The sequence below is a fragment of the Sciurus vulgaris genome (genome assembly GCF_902686455.1).
Source record: "Sciurus vulgaris genome assembly, chromosome: 7".
Taxonomy (NCBI): Eukaryota; Metazoa; Chordata; class Mammalia; order Rodentia; family Sciuridae; genus Sciurus; species Sciurus vulgaris.
Genome location: NC_136467.1, coordinates 114,683,883 through 114,698,152, shown reverse-complemented (window position 1 = coordinate 114,698,152; position 14,270 = coordinate 114,683,883). Strand labels below are relative to the sequence as shown.

Genomic DNA, 14,270 nt, shown 5'->3' with positions numbered 1-14,270 from the left:
TGTTCTCCCTTCAAATGTAGTGTTGGGGATAAAACCTCATTCCCAGCAGAGGCAGGGATGTTGAAAGCAGTGAGCTTTGGGTACAGGAGTGTGGCCCAGGCCACAGGTGCAATAGAAGGCAGAGGCAAGATCCCCTAGGAGGTTGAGCTGCAGAGTGGAAGTGGGGAGGCTGGAGGATGCCAGATCCCCATTTGCAGCCCCCTATTAACCCTGTACACCTGCTGCATAAAGGAGGGTTACTCATAATCCCTCCCAGGCCAGGCCCTACATTTGCCAAGCAAGTGCTTGCTGTGCAGCTGAAGGTTGGGGTGGGGGATAACTTTGGGTCTGCAACTGCCTGCCAGCATCATTGCAGCTAATGCAGTGTTAAGTCTTGATGCCTGTCCAGGCCGATGCTCTAATTTCTTTAATTTTTCTTTAATAATCAGACTGCCTGAGAGGGGAGGGTATTAATTGGTCAGGGTCATTGTATTTGTTAGTGGCTTCTCAGGACTCGAACCCAGTCTCCCTGGAGTCCTTTCACCTAATCACACCATGTCCCTGTGGTTGGTGTGGTGTCTCCTTGGACACGAGAATAACATCATAGCTTGGAGACACCACAGCCACTTAAGGGTCACTAAAGGTGAATGAAACACATGTACCAAGTTCAACCCTCCCAGTCTCAGCAGGTTCCCAGGACTGGTGGAGTGGCCCCTGACTGGGGAGTACCTTAAGCCATTTCTCTGACTCGTGTTTTGCACCCCCTGATCTTGAGTGCCACGTGATGGTCCTCCTGCCATTGGAGGTTGATCTCCTTATTCCAGGACCTCCCAGAAGTAGGACAGGCAGGTCTGAGTTGTGGTTTAGTCCAAGGTGGAAGAACAGGCCTGCTAAGTTGTTTCCGCCTCAGTCCCCAGTGATCTTGGTCTGTTCTCTAATCCGGATGTGGGAACCTCTCCAGATTTGACAGTTAAATCCTAGGACAAGAAAACTCAGCAGCCAGGTTCAGTGGCACATGCCTGTAATCCCAGCAGCTTGGGAAGCTGAGGCAGAAGGATTGCAAGTTCAAAGTCAGCCTCAGCAAAAATGAGGTGCTAAGCAACTCAGTGAGACCCTGTCTCTAAATAAAATACAAAAAAGGGCTGGGGATGTGGCTCAGTGGTCAAGTGCCCCTAAATTCAATCCCTGGTACCCCACCCCCCACCCCCCAAAAAAAAAAAAAAAAAAAAAAGAAAAAGAAAACTCAGTAGGGTCTTTGACTCTCCTCTCTCCTGCCCTACTCAGAGCAAGATCTGGAATGTATTTTGCGGGGCAGTGGGGCTCTCGTTGGTGAACTTGTTGTCTTTTGTAGACCCCAGGAAGACAGGAAGGATGGAATTTTGTGTCCTGCCACACATTAGGTCTCTGAGTCAGTTGTGGACCGCTTCGCAGACCTCTGAACCCTTAAGTTCTCGTTCTGGACTTATCATCAAACAGTCTGGGTTGCTGATGCTAAAACCGCATACAGTGTACTGGTGGTAGTTAGGAAGTACATTCCAATCCCCAGAATCACAAATACCCTGCAGTATTTCGTGATTCTGCTAACCTGGGTGAACTGGGTGGTGACTGAGCTTACTATTCATCCATGACTTATTCCTGCAGCAACTAAGATTTATAATTACTCATTACTAATGTCCGTGGGTCATGGACCTTCTTTGTGGCTCAAGAGCAGTCAGAAGCATGGCGGCTAAAAGCCAGAAGCATGGCAGCCCCTTGGGGAGGAGAGTTGATCAGCCCGTGAGTATCTGGGGAGACACCCTGGTGCTCTAGTGCCTCTCACTTGGAACCTTAAATTTCTCTTGAGAATCAAAGGGAGGGCAGGGGAAGAAAGGGACCAGGAGTAGAGAAGAGGGAAGGGAAAAGGGAAATAATGAGGAATGATATTGTTCAAATTATATTGTTTGCATGCATAGTGTACATGTAAGAATATCTAACAAGTTCCACTATTAAATATTAATTATAATACACCAATAAAAATATGGAAAAATGAAGTTTCTAGATGGGGGGGTTCAGTGAGGACAATGGTCTTCTTGTGGATCAGGGAGCCTGAGGGCCTGTACCCTGGTGCTGCTCTCCCTTGGGTCTGTTTGTACTAACAGGAACCACTTTGGTGGGCTCTAGGGGCCACCTGGAGTTCAGGATGTACACCACAGGGACCTGGGTCCTGGAGCCAGCAACTGAGTCTTTGGTGTGCTCTGGTGTGGGGGTGTTACAGTCACAGTCACTCAGACCATCCCATACACATCACCATGTGAGGTGCCTGTGCCTTTCTGGAGCACAACCCCTGGAGGACTTTGGGACTGGCAGCATGAAGGTCCTTACTAACCAAGATCTTGGTGTCTCAGCCAGGTCCTGAGGCATCTGCCGGAATTTTCTTCAATAAGAAGAGGAGGTAGTCATGTCTGGTGGTTCTAGGGGACTGCACAGGTCCTTGGGGATGGTTTTCTTAGGCCAGGAGGACTAGTCCTTGAGAGCTGGGTAGTTGAGATGGGTACTTGGACTAAAGTAGCCAAAATTACTTAGAGCACTTAGGAAAAACGTCCTGCTTCTCACCACTCCCCATAGCAATCTTGTTTACACATGTGTGTGCACACACTTGAATATACATGGGTTTGCTGGGCCTGGAGCCCAGAAAACAACCAGGAGGATGGGCACCAGACCAGATGCTTGCTGGGGGAGTTGGTCTGCTGCCCACTGGCCCTTTCTTATGGGGCTGGGGCTGAAGGCCTAAGCAGGGCAAGTGTCTGCAGATGAATAGCTGTTAGGGAACCAAGAACATGGCTATTGGATATTCACAGATCCAGCTTGTTGGGGTGGGTGCCTGTGTGGGCAGATGGTTACATCTGCCTGTCGTTGCCAAGAGACTTCTGGGGTCCACTGTGGGGCAAGCTCCTACCTGGGAAATGCCTGGTAAGTACGCCTGGTGTCCGCATTTCATAGCATGGAGAAAGGTACAGGGAGGTCACATGAGGTGGTGTTGCTAGGGTGGAGCAGGGGCAGGGCTCAACATTGAACAGGCCGCCTCCAGGGACTCCTTGAGGGCACGTGTGTGGTAGGGGTGATGTTGATGTGCTGAGGCTCAGCTGTGAGAGATGAGAGCAGGGGCAGCTTTGGAGGTCCAAAACCAGCATGCTTCCAGGCCACAGCCCCAGGGCATCCTCAAATTAGGAAGAAGGGGCAGGAATGTGCCACCTTGAAGCAGATATTGCCTCTCGCTCAAAAACTTGTCTTTGTTCTCCTCCCCTTCTTTCATCAGCATCAAGAAGATGTCTCAAGACTCCTTATACTCCAGCCCTCCTTTCCTGAGGTCTGCCATTGTTGGGAGGGGCTTCCAGGCTGCCTCTGAGCCTTATTTCCCCACAGCAGAGCAACGACCCTGTTTCCTATAAGCCACGCACATGGCCAGGCTGGGCACATTCAGATTGTCTTCTGAGCAAACATGGGTGCCACAGCACCAGGCCAGCCTCCTGAATGGGGGGCCTCATGGCTGAGTTGCTCACAGCAGGGACTGGGAGAAGCCTGGAGGCTGCTCTCCCTGCCTTTTGAAACATCTAAGTCTGCCCCAGCCAAGCACTAACCAGGACCTGCTGTGAGCTGACGTCAGGACAGAGGCCCCTGCGGGGCCGGCTTTGATGTTTCCCAGGCGCTGTCGTGGGGGCGCAGGGGGCTCTGAGTGGCAGTCTGGGAATGCAGCATCTCTCACCACAGCCATGGAGCAGCCCAGCCCAGGCCCCAGGATGGATGCTGGAGGCGGAGGTGGGGGTGGCTGGGGCTGAGCTGAGCTGAGCTGAGCTGGGGTCCCTCTGAGTTACGCTGGCTCCTCTTCCAACTTGGGTTTCTGTTGCAAGTGTTCTGTGGTTCTTGCACCCCCAGGGCCCTGTTCCTCCATCCCACCTACCGCCTAGTTGTTCCCTTTAGACTTCTCCTCTACTGTGGTGGTTCTCTCCTCTCCAGGCTCTGGTCATAGTCCTGGACCTTGGCAAGGGGGGAGCTTTCTAATGCTCTTAGAATTCAAATCCTTGAGCAGGAAGGGCGATCATGGGATTTTTAACAGTAGCTACCATTTACTGAAGGTGAACTCTGGCCAGGGCACTTCACACGTTACTGCACTGAGAACCTGTGACACCCTCGTGAACGAGGCAGAGGAAGCTGAGGCACCAACAGTCTGTCACTTGCCCAAGGTCAGACATACTAATTGTGACAGGATTTGAGCCCAACCTGCCTGAATCCAAACCCTTAACCATCCCTTTGTGTGAATGAGGCTTATGGCTTCCCACCATGTCTGCAGAAACTGAGTGGGTAAGTGGGGTTCACCCACACTTTGAAAGCAGGTCATCTCTCTAATTTTTGATAAGCATCTTAGCCCAAGATTTTGGTGAGTCATTTTTATAGAGACTCACTGGTAGCCTAAGTCTGCCTGTGTGTGTCATGAGAGGTGGTCAGGAAGTATTCCAGATGCCAGGTCTTGCCCCACATTGCCTCCAGGTTATTTCAGTTCATCCAGTGTTCTCTGGTTGCCTTTGTGAGCCTGGTGCTGTCTGTGAGAGGCACGTCTACCTCTTGCTGACTGTGGGGAAGGTGACTGACTCTCCATTGTAGGATCAGATACTTCCAGGGTGGGGCTGGGGAGAATGTGGAGCTAGGAGTTGGCTTCTTTGAGTTGCAGTCCTGGCTTTGCCATCCATGAGCCATCTGATCTTGGGCATATCTTTTGTATTTCTGCACCTGGGTTTACCCATCCATAGTATAAAGAGGTTGTACCAAAACACAAGGCAGGAGTAGGGCCATATCCCTGTGCAGCATTTGGAAATGTGTAGGGGTGTATTTGGATTGGCATGGTGATTAGGGGTGCTCAGCAGTGCCTGGAGGCAGATTTGTTAACTCGCACCATGGGTGGGATGGCCCAGCCTAGTGAATTGTCTCACCCAGAGAACCACAGTGCTCCATCCAGAAGTAATAGGGGTGCTCTGGGCTGCTTCCAGCTCCACAGATGTTTTGCATTGGGAGGTGTGGGCTGGCAGGTTGGCAAATGGACCAACACCAGGGTAGTCGCTTATCTGGACCCAGCCCTGATCTTGTCTTGACACTGACTTTGTGAGAAGACTGATTTTCATGCCTTAAAAAACCAAACCCCACTTCCAGGGATGTGGGCCAAGATTAGTATCCATTGGTTTTAGACCCTGTGAATCTCCCTGTCCTTGTATGACCTAGTTTGGCCAAGGGCAGAGCCTATTTCTTCTGGGCAGTGGGAGAATCATCTTCCATGTTCAAGGCCCAGCAGTTTCAGGCCTCTGCAAGGCGCCCACGTGGGCCAGGAACAAAGCCCAAGGTGTTATTCCTGCTGCCATTGTAACCAGCCGCCCACCTGCCCAGCCCTGCCCTCCGCCTTCTTAACCCATCTGTGCTCAGTGTAGGCTTCTCTCTCTTTCCTTTGTTCCCACTGGCTGCAGTTCCACCTTTGGTTGCAGGGGCCCCCTTGTCCCTGCTTGGTCCCTCAACTCTGGCCAGAGCTGAACAGTGGTGGTGCTGAAGGGGGAATGATTTCAGGAGAAAACGTGGTACCACTTGACTCATAAGAAAACTGGCCTGGCTGCAAATTGGATTCTTGGGGATAGCACACAGGACCCAAGGGTGACCTCGGCATGTCTTTGGCGATAGCTCAGGTTTTTAGAGAATATTGACTTTACCAGTGATGGGGAAGCCCCTGGGGAATATTGGGTGCTAAGCAGCTCTGGGTGGTCTTCAAAGCTTCTCTGTCCCCTGGTTACTGCTACCAGTACCCTCAGTGGGTGTGTTAAATCTTCCCAGGATTTAACTTTGCTTGGTGTCTTGATCTGGATGGGGTCGGGTCCAGGTTGCCTGCTATTTTGCCCTGCTTCTAACCTGGCACCTGGGCCTCTGGACCTCCTAGGATCTGGTCCTGTAGGTGTTATAAGGGAAGACACCATCTTTATATCCTGCAGAGCACCCAGCAGCTTAAGTTCCTCAGTGGGTCCTTGGCAGTTGTGGCAATGTGATTCTTCACCCCTGTACTTATTGGAAAACTCTTGTGTACATGGCCCCGTTCCTCCTGTATACAAGGTGGGCTGTGTTCAGACAGAGGCTGCAACTCCTGATCCTGCCTCTTCTGTGTTTCCATCTGCAGGTATCCAAGCAGCCATTGTTTTCATCAAGGAGCCATCCTCCCAGGATGCACTGCAGGGGCGCCGAGCACTTCTCCGCTGTGAAGTCGAGGCTCCCGGCCCAGTGCATGTGTACTGGCTGCTTAATGGGGCCCCAGTCCAAGACACTGAACGGCGTTATGCCCAGGGAAGCAGCCTGAGCTTTGCAGCTGTGGACCGGCTACAGGACTCTGGCGCCTTCCAGTGTGTGGCTCGGGATAACATCACTGGAGAGGAAGCCCGAAGTGCCAATGCCTCCTTCAACATCAAATGTGAGAACCTAGGGGATTGTGCCTGGGACCCTGGTCAGATCCTTCACTTTTGAGCTCTGGGGAACACTACCTTTGCTGAACTTCTCTCATTGCCCATTGAAAGGGGAAGACAGTGCAGTTGTGGTCAGTTCTTTCTGTTTATGTGGATAAGAGAAAGTTAGAAGTCAGTCTATTTCTCTCTCTCTCTCTCTCTCTCTCTCTCTCTCTCTCTCTCTCTCTCCCTCTCCCTCTCTCTCTCTCTCTCTCTCTCTCTCTCTCTGTTGCTGGGGATTGAACCCAGGGCCTCACATATGCTAAGCACACACTCTACTGAGAAGTCTCATTTTTTCCAAAAGTAATTTTTTCCCCTTCAAGTCCTGGGCCCGTTTATCTTCTGCTGCGGGAGGGGCAGTGAAGCCTTCTGCCACATTTCAGGCTTGGCCAGACAGGGCCTGAGTGGTCACTGTGTCTGATGCCTGTAGCTCTAGAGCCTCATAATTCAGTGGTTTCCTGAGTGTCTTGCTTCCCCTCTGCTGCTGCTCTGCCCTCACTGCCACTGTTTCCTGTGCTACAGGGATTGAGACGGGTCCTGTGGTCCTGAAGCATCCAGCCTCAGAAGCTGAGATCCAGCCACAGACCCAGGTCACGCTTCGTTGTCACATTGACGGGCATCCTCGGTAAGGAGCCAAGGAGGGTGGATGAGAGAGGGTTGTTCTAGACAAGTAGGGTGTCTCTCCCAGTCCTAGCCTCTGCAGTTGGACCTTGCTCCCCTGATCTCAGTGCTCTTTACCTCTCCTTTGTCGCTCCACACCAGCCCCTGGGGACCTGAGGAGGGCCAACACTGGGTGGAGTGAGTCTAGATTCTGGGAACTGAGAGATCGGAATCTCAGTGTGACTCTGTCCCTGAATTGATGTGTGCCTTTGTGCACTTCCCCTCCTCAGGTCTCAGTTTCTCCACTTGTAAACTGAGGGGTCTCTCTGTTCTCTCCTCTGAGTACCCCTTCCTCCTTGCTGCTAACCTCCTCTGCCCCACAGGCCCACCTACCAGTGGTTCCGAGATGGGATCCCCCTCTCTGACAGTCAGAGCAACCACACAGTCAGCAGCAAGGAGCGGAATCTGACCCTTCGACCGGCCAGTCCTGATCACAGTGGCCTCTACTCCTGCTGTGCTCACAATGCCTTTGGCCAGGCCTGCAGCAGCCAGAACTTCTCCTTGAGCATTGCAGGTGAGCCTGGGTTGGGGATGGAGGAGGTGAGGCCAAGATGGGAGGGGGCTCACCACCCTGCCTCCTGACCTTGCTGTACTTCCACCCCACTGCAGATGAAAGCTTTGCCAGGGTGGTGCTGGCACCCCAGAATGTGGTAGTGGCGAGGAACGAGGAGGCCATGTTCCATTGTCAGTTCTCAGCCCAGCCACCCCCAAACCTGCAGTGGGTCTTTGAGGATGATACTCCCATCACCAACCGCAGTCGGTAAGACATCTGGTTGAGAGCCTTTCAGTACTGTGCAACAGGTTGTGTACTGCATATGTGTGCTCTCCAGAGGAGATGCAGATTTAGTTCAAATAGCAGACATCTCGGATTTGTACATGTATTATTTCACATTTCCAGCAGATGGCAGTAGAATGTTTTGTTTTTACAAATGAGTCCAACAAAGGGAAGGGCCTTTTCCATTTCATACAAAGGTATTCTATGAGCTGGGATGGCTCTTCTTCCCCCTCCAGCCTTTCCCCATGGGTCTTCTGGGATTAGAGAGAGAGTTAGAGATCCAGGGGTGGGAGGGACACAGGAGAACCATGTGGTCAGAGTCTGAATAGAAAGGTCCAAGATGGCAATATACACACACACACCCCACACCACACATGCCACACACTTTCTAGAGAAGGCATATACCTCCAGGGGTGCTGGGGGCTTCCAGTCCCTCTGTTGGACTTCTGCTCCTTGCCCAGGCTCTAGGAAAGCAGACAGCACCTTCACAGTGTCAGGCATGACCATGGTCCTTAAGGGTGTGACTCCCTGGACTCAGAGGCTCAGGGCTTGGCTTTAGACCTGGGGAAGTGCCTGACCTCTGCAGGATGGAATTCCATTGTATGCCCTTCCAGAAGGAGGCCTATGGGCCTCTTTTTTCAAATAGCACTCTCTCAGGCTGGGACTGTAACTCAGCGGCAGAGCACTTGCCTAGAAAGTGTGAGGCACTGGGTTCGATCCTTAGCACCACATAAAAATGAAACAAATAAAGTAAAGGCATGCTGTCCATCCTCAGCTACAACAAAACAAAACAAAAAAACCAAATAGCACTCTCACCCCTCTGCAATTCCCCGCATCTCCGCAGAGCCACGGTGTTTGCCAATGGGTCCCTGCTGCTGACCCAGGTCCGGCCGCGCAATGCAGGAATCTACCGCTGCATCGGCCGGGGACAGAGGGGTCCACCCGTCATCCTGGAGGCCAAGCTCCACCTGGCAGGTGGGTCCCTGGTGCTGCAGGGACACATAGAGATTTAGGCTTCTCTTTTCACTCAGCTAGCAGTCTGGAGGGCAGAGGGAGGAAGAGAATGGGGGCCTAGTAAGAGGTGAGATAGAGGGCTACAGGGCTTCCCCTGTGACTGGAAAGGGCCCTGGGCTTGCTGGGGGGAAACATCATGTACCCCAGGACTCTCAGTGAGCAGGCCGTTCACCTCACCCTTACATCCCTGCAGAGATTGAAGACATGCTGCCTTTTGAGCCCCGGGTGTTCACAGCTGGCAGTGAGGAGCGTGTGGCATGCGTGCCCCCACAGGGTCTGCCCAAGCCCAGTGTATGGTGGGAGCATGCAGGAGTCCGCCTGCCTACCCATGGCAGGGTCTACCAGAAGGGCCATGAACTGGTGTTTGCCATCACTGCCGAGAGCGATGCGGGTGTCTACACCTGCCATGCGGCCAACCTGGCTGGTCAGCGGCGACAGGATGTCAACATCACTGTGGCCAGTGAGTACATTTTCCCTGAAGGTTGAGGAGAGGTGGAGGGAAGCCCATGTCCTAGGAAGGCTTGGATTCTGGTGTAATGGACAAAGCCTTTTTTGGTGCTCAACTAAGGCCCTCTTAGCTCTAGGCCCTGCCCGCTTAGGAGTCAGTCACCTGCTGGGAGGTGATGCTGGGAGAAAGTGGAGAGCCAGGCACAAAAGTTGCCACAGCACATCAGAGGAAGTACTTAGAGCACCCACAAGAAAATGGGCCTTTGGCTGCAGAGGAAAGAGCACTCGACTGGGAGTCTGGAGACCTGGGTCCCACTCAACTTCCAATGAGAAGAATAACCATGGGTAGCATGTCACCTGCCTTGCTAGGCCTTAGTCACCTCATCCATAAAATCGGTCTAGTAACCCACTACCTACCCTGCAAGGATGTTGGAAAGATCAAATGCAGTGAATAAAAATGATCTTTGTTTTTCTTTTTTGGAAATTAATGGTGGACAAAATAATGGGTGATTTTCACTGCATTTTATTTTGTATTATTTGTTATGTTTTACAAGTTTCTTTAGTAAGTATATTACTTAGGAACCAGGGGCAAGTGGTGCACATCTATAATCCCAGCAACTTGGAAAGCTGAGGAAGAAGGATCACAAGTGTGAGGCTAGTGTTAGCAATGTAGAGAGACCCTGACTCAAAAATAAAAAATAAAGGACTAGGAATGTAGCTCAATGGTAAAGCACCCCTGGATTCAATCCCCAGTACCGGGGGGCGGGGGGATTCAGGAGGGGGAGCAAAAACACATATGATAAAGCCTATTATATGCCTTGCAACAGGTACAGAAATTTATTTATTTAGTTGGTTAGTTGTACAGGGGATTGAACCTAGGCCCTTACATGGGCTAGGCAAGTGCTCTACCAACCACTAAGCTACATCTCTGGTCCTTTTTAAAATTTTATTTTGAGATGGGGTCTCACTAAATTGCCCAGGCTGGTCTCAAATTTTAATCCTCCTGCCTCAGCCTTTCAAGTGGCTGGGATTGTCAGGTATACATCACCATGTTCAGTAGAATTTATGTATTTATTTATTTATTTGTTTATATCCTACCTCATTGCAAGCCTTTGTGTGTCGCTGGCTCTTTGCGGTTGCAGAATCCATGGATATTTGTCACCGCTTGCAGCAACAACTTGCACGGGTCTTATGGGTGGTGGAGTGGAAACTGAGGCACTTCTATCTTTCTCTTTAGTGCACTGCTTTCTTGCTTGTTCATAGAGGATAGAGGAAATGAGGTTTACTTGCTTTGAGAGGAGAGAGAGACTTTGCTTAAGAGAGAGAAACTTTGAGAGAAAGACAGGCTTTTCTTAGAGCTTAGAAGAGAGACCTGCCACGCCTTAAAGTCCTGCATCCTGTGAACTAAGGGTGTGTCTACCTAAGGTCCCCTAGTGATGCGTCTCAGTTCTCCGTTCCGCGATCTGCCTTCCGCCGCTGCCCCTACTCGCTGCTGTGTTCTTTCTTCTGGCTTTTCTGCTAATGGCTGCTGTGGCGTGTTTTTCCCTCTGGCTGCTGTCGCACGTGTGTCCTTCTTCTCCTGCTTTTCTTCTAATGGCTGCTGTCTCTGTCTCGCTCTGCCTACGCTTACATCACCTCCAGGAGGCGGAGAGCAGGGCCACGCTTCTTACGCAAAGATTAGGCGAGGCGCTCTGAGCAGGCAATTAGTGCTCGAGAACACATGCGCATACATTGTGTGCGTGGAGGAGAAAATCACCTGAGTGTGCTTATGTCAATTAACCTCCTCGCTGCCGATGTGATCAGGCGCCATCCCGGCGCCGCCAATATGGCACAGCCCCCAACATTTGTGGTACTTTCAAAGGATACATAATACAAACTATAATATACCCAAAGACACATGTGCAAACTGTTTTGCAATCCGCGTCTTCCACTCACCTTTACATTACTAATCTTTCCAAGTGGGTAAATTTGCAAAGATTTGAACATGAAAAGGACTCAGTAAATGTAAAGTTGTGATGCTATTATTCCCGTCAATGTGATACTGAAATCTCAGAAGACATGCTCTCTGTCATGGTCAGGTACCTGGTTCAGGTGGGAGGCTGCAGCATGCAGATAACAGGTGCTCAGGACACTGACACGGCATCATGCAAATAGATGCAGCCTGCAGTCAGCCCTTCTCTAACCAGGGTCGGTGGATCATTTCTGCATTAGGGATTCTTTTAAAAATGCAGACTGCAGGGCTGGGGATATAGCTCAGTTGGTAGAGTGCTTGCCTTGCAATCACAAGACCCTGTTTTCAATCCCCAGGACTGCAAAAAAAAAAAGCAGACTTCAGGACCCTATTTCCCATCTGGAGAGTTGTCTTTAACACGTGCTTATGCATGCTCAAGTTTGGGAACTACGATTCTTGATCATTCACTGACTGAGCCATGCTGGGTGTTCTGTCTAACTTTCTGAAAAGGAGCCTGTGGAATTTGAGAAGGGTGCCTGCTACAAACAGGACTGGTTCAAGTCTGCTTGGTGGAAGGCCGGGTTTTGGGAGGGTGAGCTCCAGGACTGCCCTCATTCCAACAGAGATGTGTTGAGTGCCTTCTCCGTGCTAGTCACTCTTCTGGTATGGAAACACAGCGGGGAACCAAGCAAACACTGCTCCCCTTGTGGGGCTTTCATTCTAATGAGGTGATGAAGGAAAGGAGGAGAGCAGTTGAATGAACAAATATATAATTTTTAAGTGGCAGTACAGCTATAAAGGAAAACTAACATAGTGTAAGTGACAGGGTGGGAATGAGGGGAAGTTCAGGGAAGACTTTGGTAGATGATAACGTTTGAGTTGGTACTTGAGAGAATCAGCCATATGATAGACCCTGAGACAGACATGAATTTGTGAGTTGAAGGGACAGCATAGCCCGTGGTACTTGAGTTGAATAAATGATGGTGAGAGCAGTTAAGGTTGTCAAGTTAAGGTTGTGAGAGCAGTTAAGAGAGGTAGAGACTTTGTGAGGACTTAGTGAAGACTTCAGCTTGTATTGAAGTGTGTCAGTTTTCCGTTGCTGGGTAACAAGCCACTCCTAAACCTAGATGATTGGCTTATGATTCTGTGGGTGGGGTCCAGCTAGGGGCGCTCATCAGCTCCAGGTGCTGCCAGCTGAGCTCCCACGTGTTTGTGGTCAGTTGATAGCCCAACTGGTGGCATGCTAGTCCCCGAGGACTTGTTCACATGTCTGGCAGTTGACAGAGGCTTCTCCAGTTGGCTAGGCCCGTCTTGCTCATGTGGAAGCTGGATTCCAAGAGGGCAGAAGTGGAAACTGCAGCCCTTCCATTATATTCTGTTGAACAAGGCAAGTCACTGGTCACCCAGATTCAGATTCCAGGGAATAAGAAGTAGGGTGCCTTTTGGTGGGGACAGTGTTGCTATCACATCATGAAGAGATGAAGCAGATGGAAGGACAGTGGACAGCTAGCTATCATTGCAAACAGTCTCACAGGTTTTGGAGGGAATGATGTGTTCTCTTTTATTTATTTATTTCTTTACTTATTTGTTTATTTTTATTCTATTTAGTTATACATGACAGCAGAATGCATTTTGATTCACTGTATACAAATGGAGTACAACTTTTCATTTCTCTGCTCATACACAATACAGAATCACACCATTCATGTAATCATGAACATAGGGTAATGATGTCTGTGTCATTTCACCATCTTTCTTACCCTGCCCCCTGCCCTCCCCTAATTTCCCTCTATACAATCCAGTGTTCCTCCATTCTTCCCTTAACCCTCCTGCCCCCGTTATGTATCAGCATCCACTTATAAGAGAAAACATTTGGCCTTTGGTTTTTGGGGCATTGTCTTATCTTGCTTAGCATGATACGTTCATTTACCTGTAAATGCCATAATTTTATTCTTCTTTACGGCTGAGTAATATTCCATCATGTGTATATATACTATAGTTTCTTTATCCATTCATCTATTGAAGGGTATCTAGGTTCGTTCCACAATCTAGCTACTGTGAATTGAGCTGCTGTAAGCATCGATGTGGCTGCGTGTGTTCTCTTTTATATACATGAAGCTTGAATGCCTGTGAGGTATCCATTTGGAAATGCCAGTAGGCAGCTGTATTATAAGTCTGAAGTTCATGGGAGAAGATTAGGAGTCAGGGTATAAGTTTGGTACGAAGGTCGTGGATTAGATGAGATCGTTTCGGGGAGCTATTATGATTAGACTAGAACAGGTATCTGCGGACTGAGCCCTGGCACATTGTGGAGGCATTCAGAGCCAGGGTTTTGAAGTTACATAGACCAGCATTCTAAATCTCATCTCTATCATGTATTAGCAAATCACCATTACTTCTTTGAACCTGTTTTCTTAGCAATGAAATAGAAGAATAATTACCTTGAGGGTTTATTGTGACACTACCTAAGATAGTGTTGGAAAGGGCCTGGAACTTTCGTTAAAGCTGACTACTGCAGTAAATCCCCCAAGAAAGCCTCAGGCTTCTGAACTCAGGGCCCAGTGGGATATTAGAACTTCTTGGGGGTGTGTCCTTTTGCTCTGAAGACCTGCTAATCAGCCTTCTCTGTTCCTCCCTGTCCCTCTAGCTGTACCCACATGGCTGAAGAAGCCCCAGGACAGCCAGCTGGAGGAGGGCAAACCTGGCTATTTGCATTGCCTGACCCAGGCAACACCCAAACCCATGGTTATCTGGTACCGGAACCAGATGCTCATCTCTGAGGTGAGATGAGAAGGTTGCTGGTGGATGTGGGGTTGGAGGGGGTTCCTTTCTGATGCTTTCGTCTCTGCTCACCCGAAGAGTTCTCTTTCCCCTGAGGCTGCCTACAGGAAGCTGTTAGTGGGGTTCAGGGGCCGTACCTCCCATGCTCTTGACTGTGTTG

At 50.1% G+C, this 14,270-nt stretch overlaps 1 protein-coding gene across 3 annotated transcripts in view; it reads left to right on the top strand.

Annotated features, from left to right (window-relative positions):
• The window catches only part of PTK7 (protein tyrosine kinase 7 (inactive)), a 63,860-nt gene that overhangs the window by 34,370 nt on the left and 15,220 nt on the right, over positions 1-14,270 (top strand). For 2 of the 3 annotated variants that reach the window (XM_079148089.1, XM_079148090.1), the window contains exons 2-8: positions 6,164-6,451; positions 7,005-7,107; positions 7,466-7,656; positions 7,752-7,902; positions 8,762-8,892; positions 9,125-9,391; positions 13,977-14,110. In XM_079148089.1, coding sequence (XP_079004215.1) covers positions 6,164-6,451; positions 7,005-7,107; positions 7,466-7,656; positions 7,752-7,902; positions 8,762-8,892; positions 9,125-9,391; positions 13,977-14,110 — 1,265 coding nt within the window. Of the gene's footprint in view, positions 1-6,163; positions 6,452-7,004; positions 7,108-7,465; positions 7,657-7,751; positions 7,903-8,724; positions 8,893-9,124; positions 9,392-13,976; positions 14,111-14,270 lie in introns of all 3 variants that reach the window. The other variant, XM_079148091.1, reaches the window with a different exon arrangement.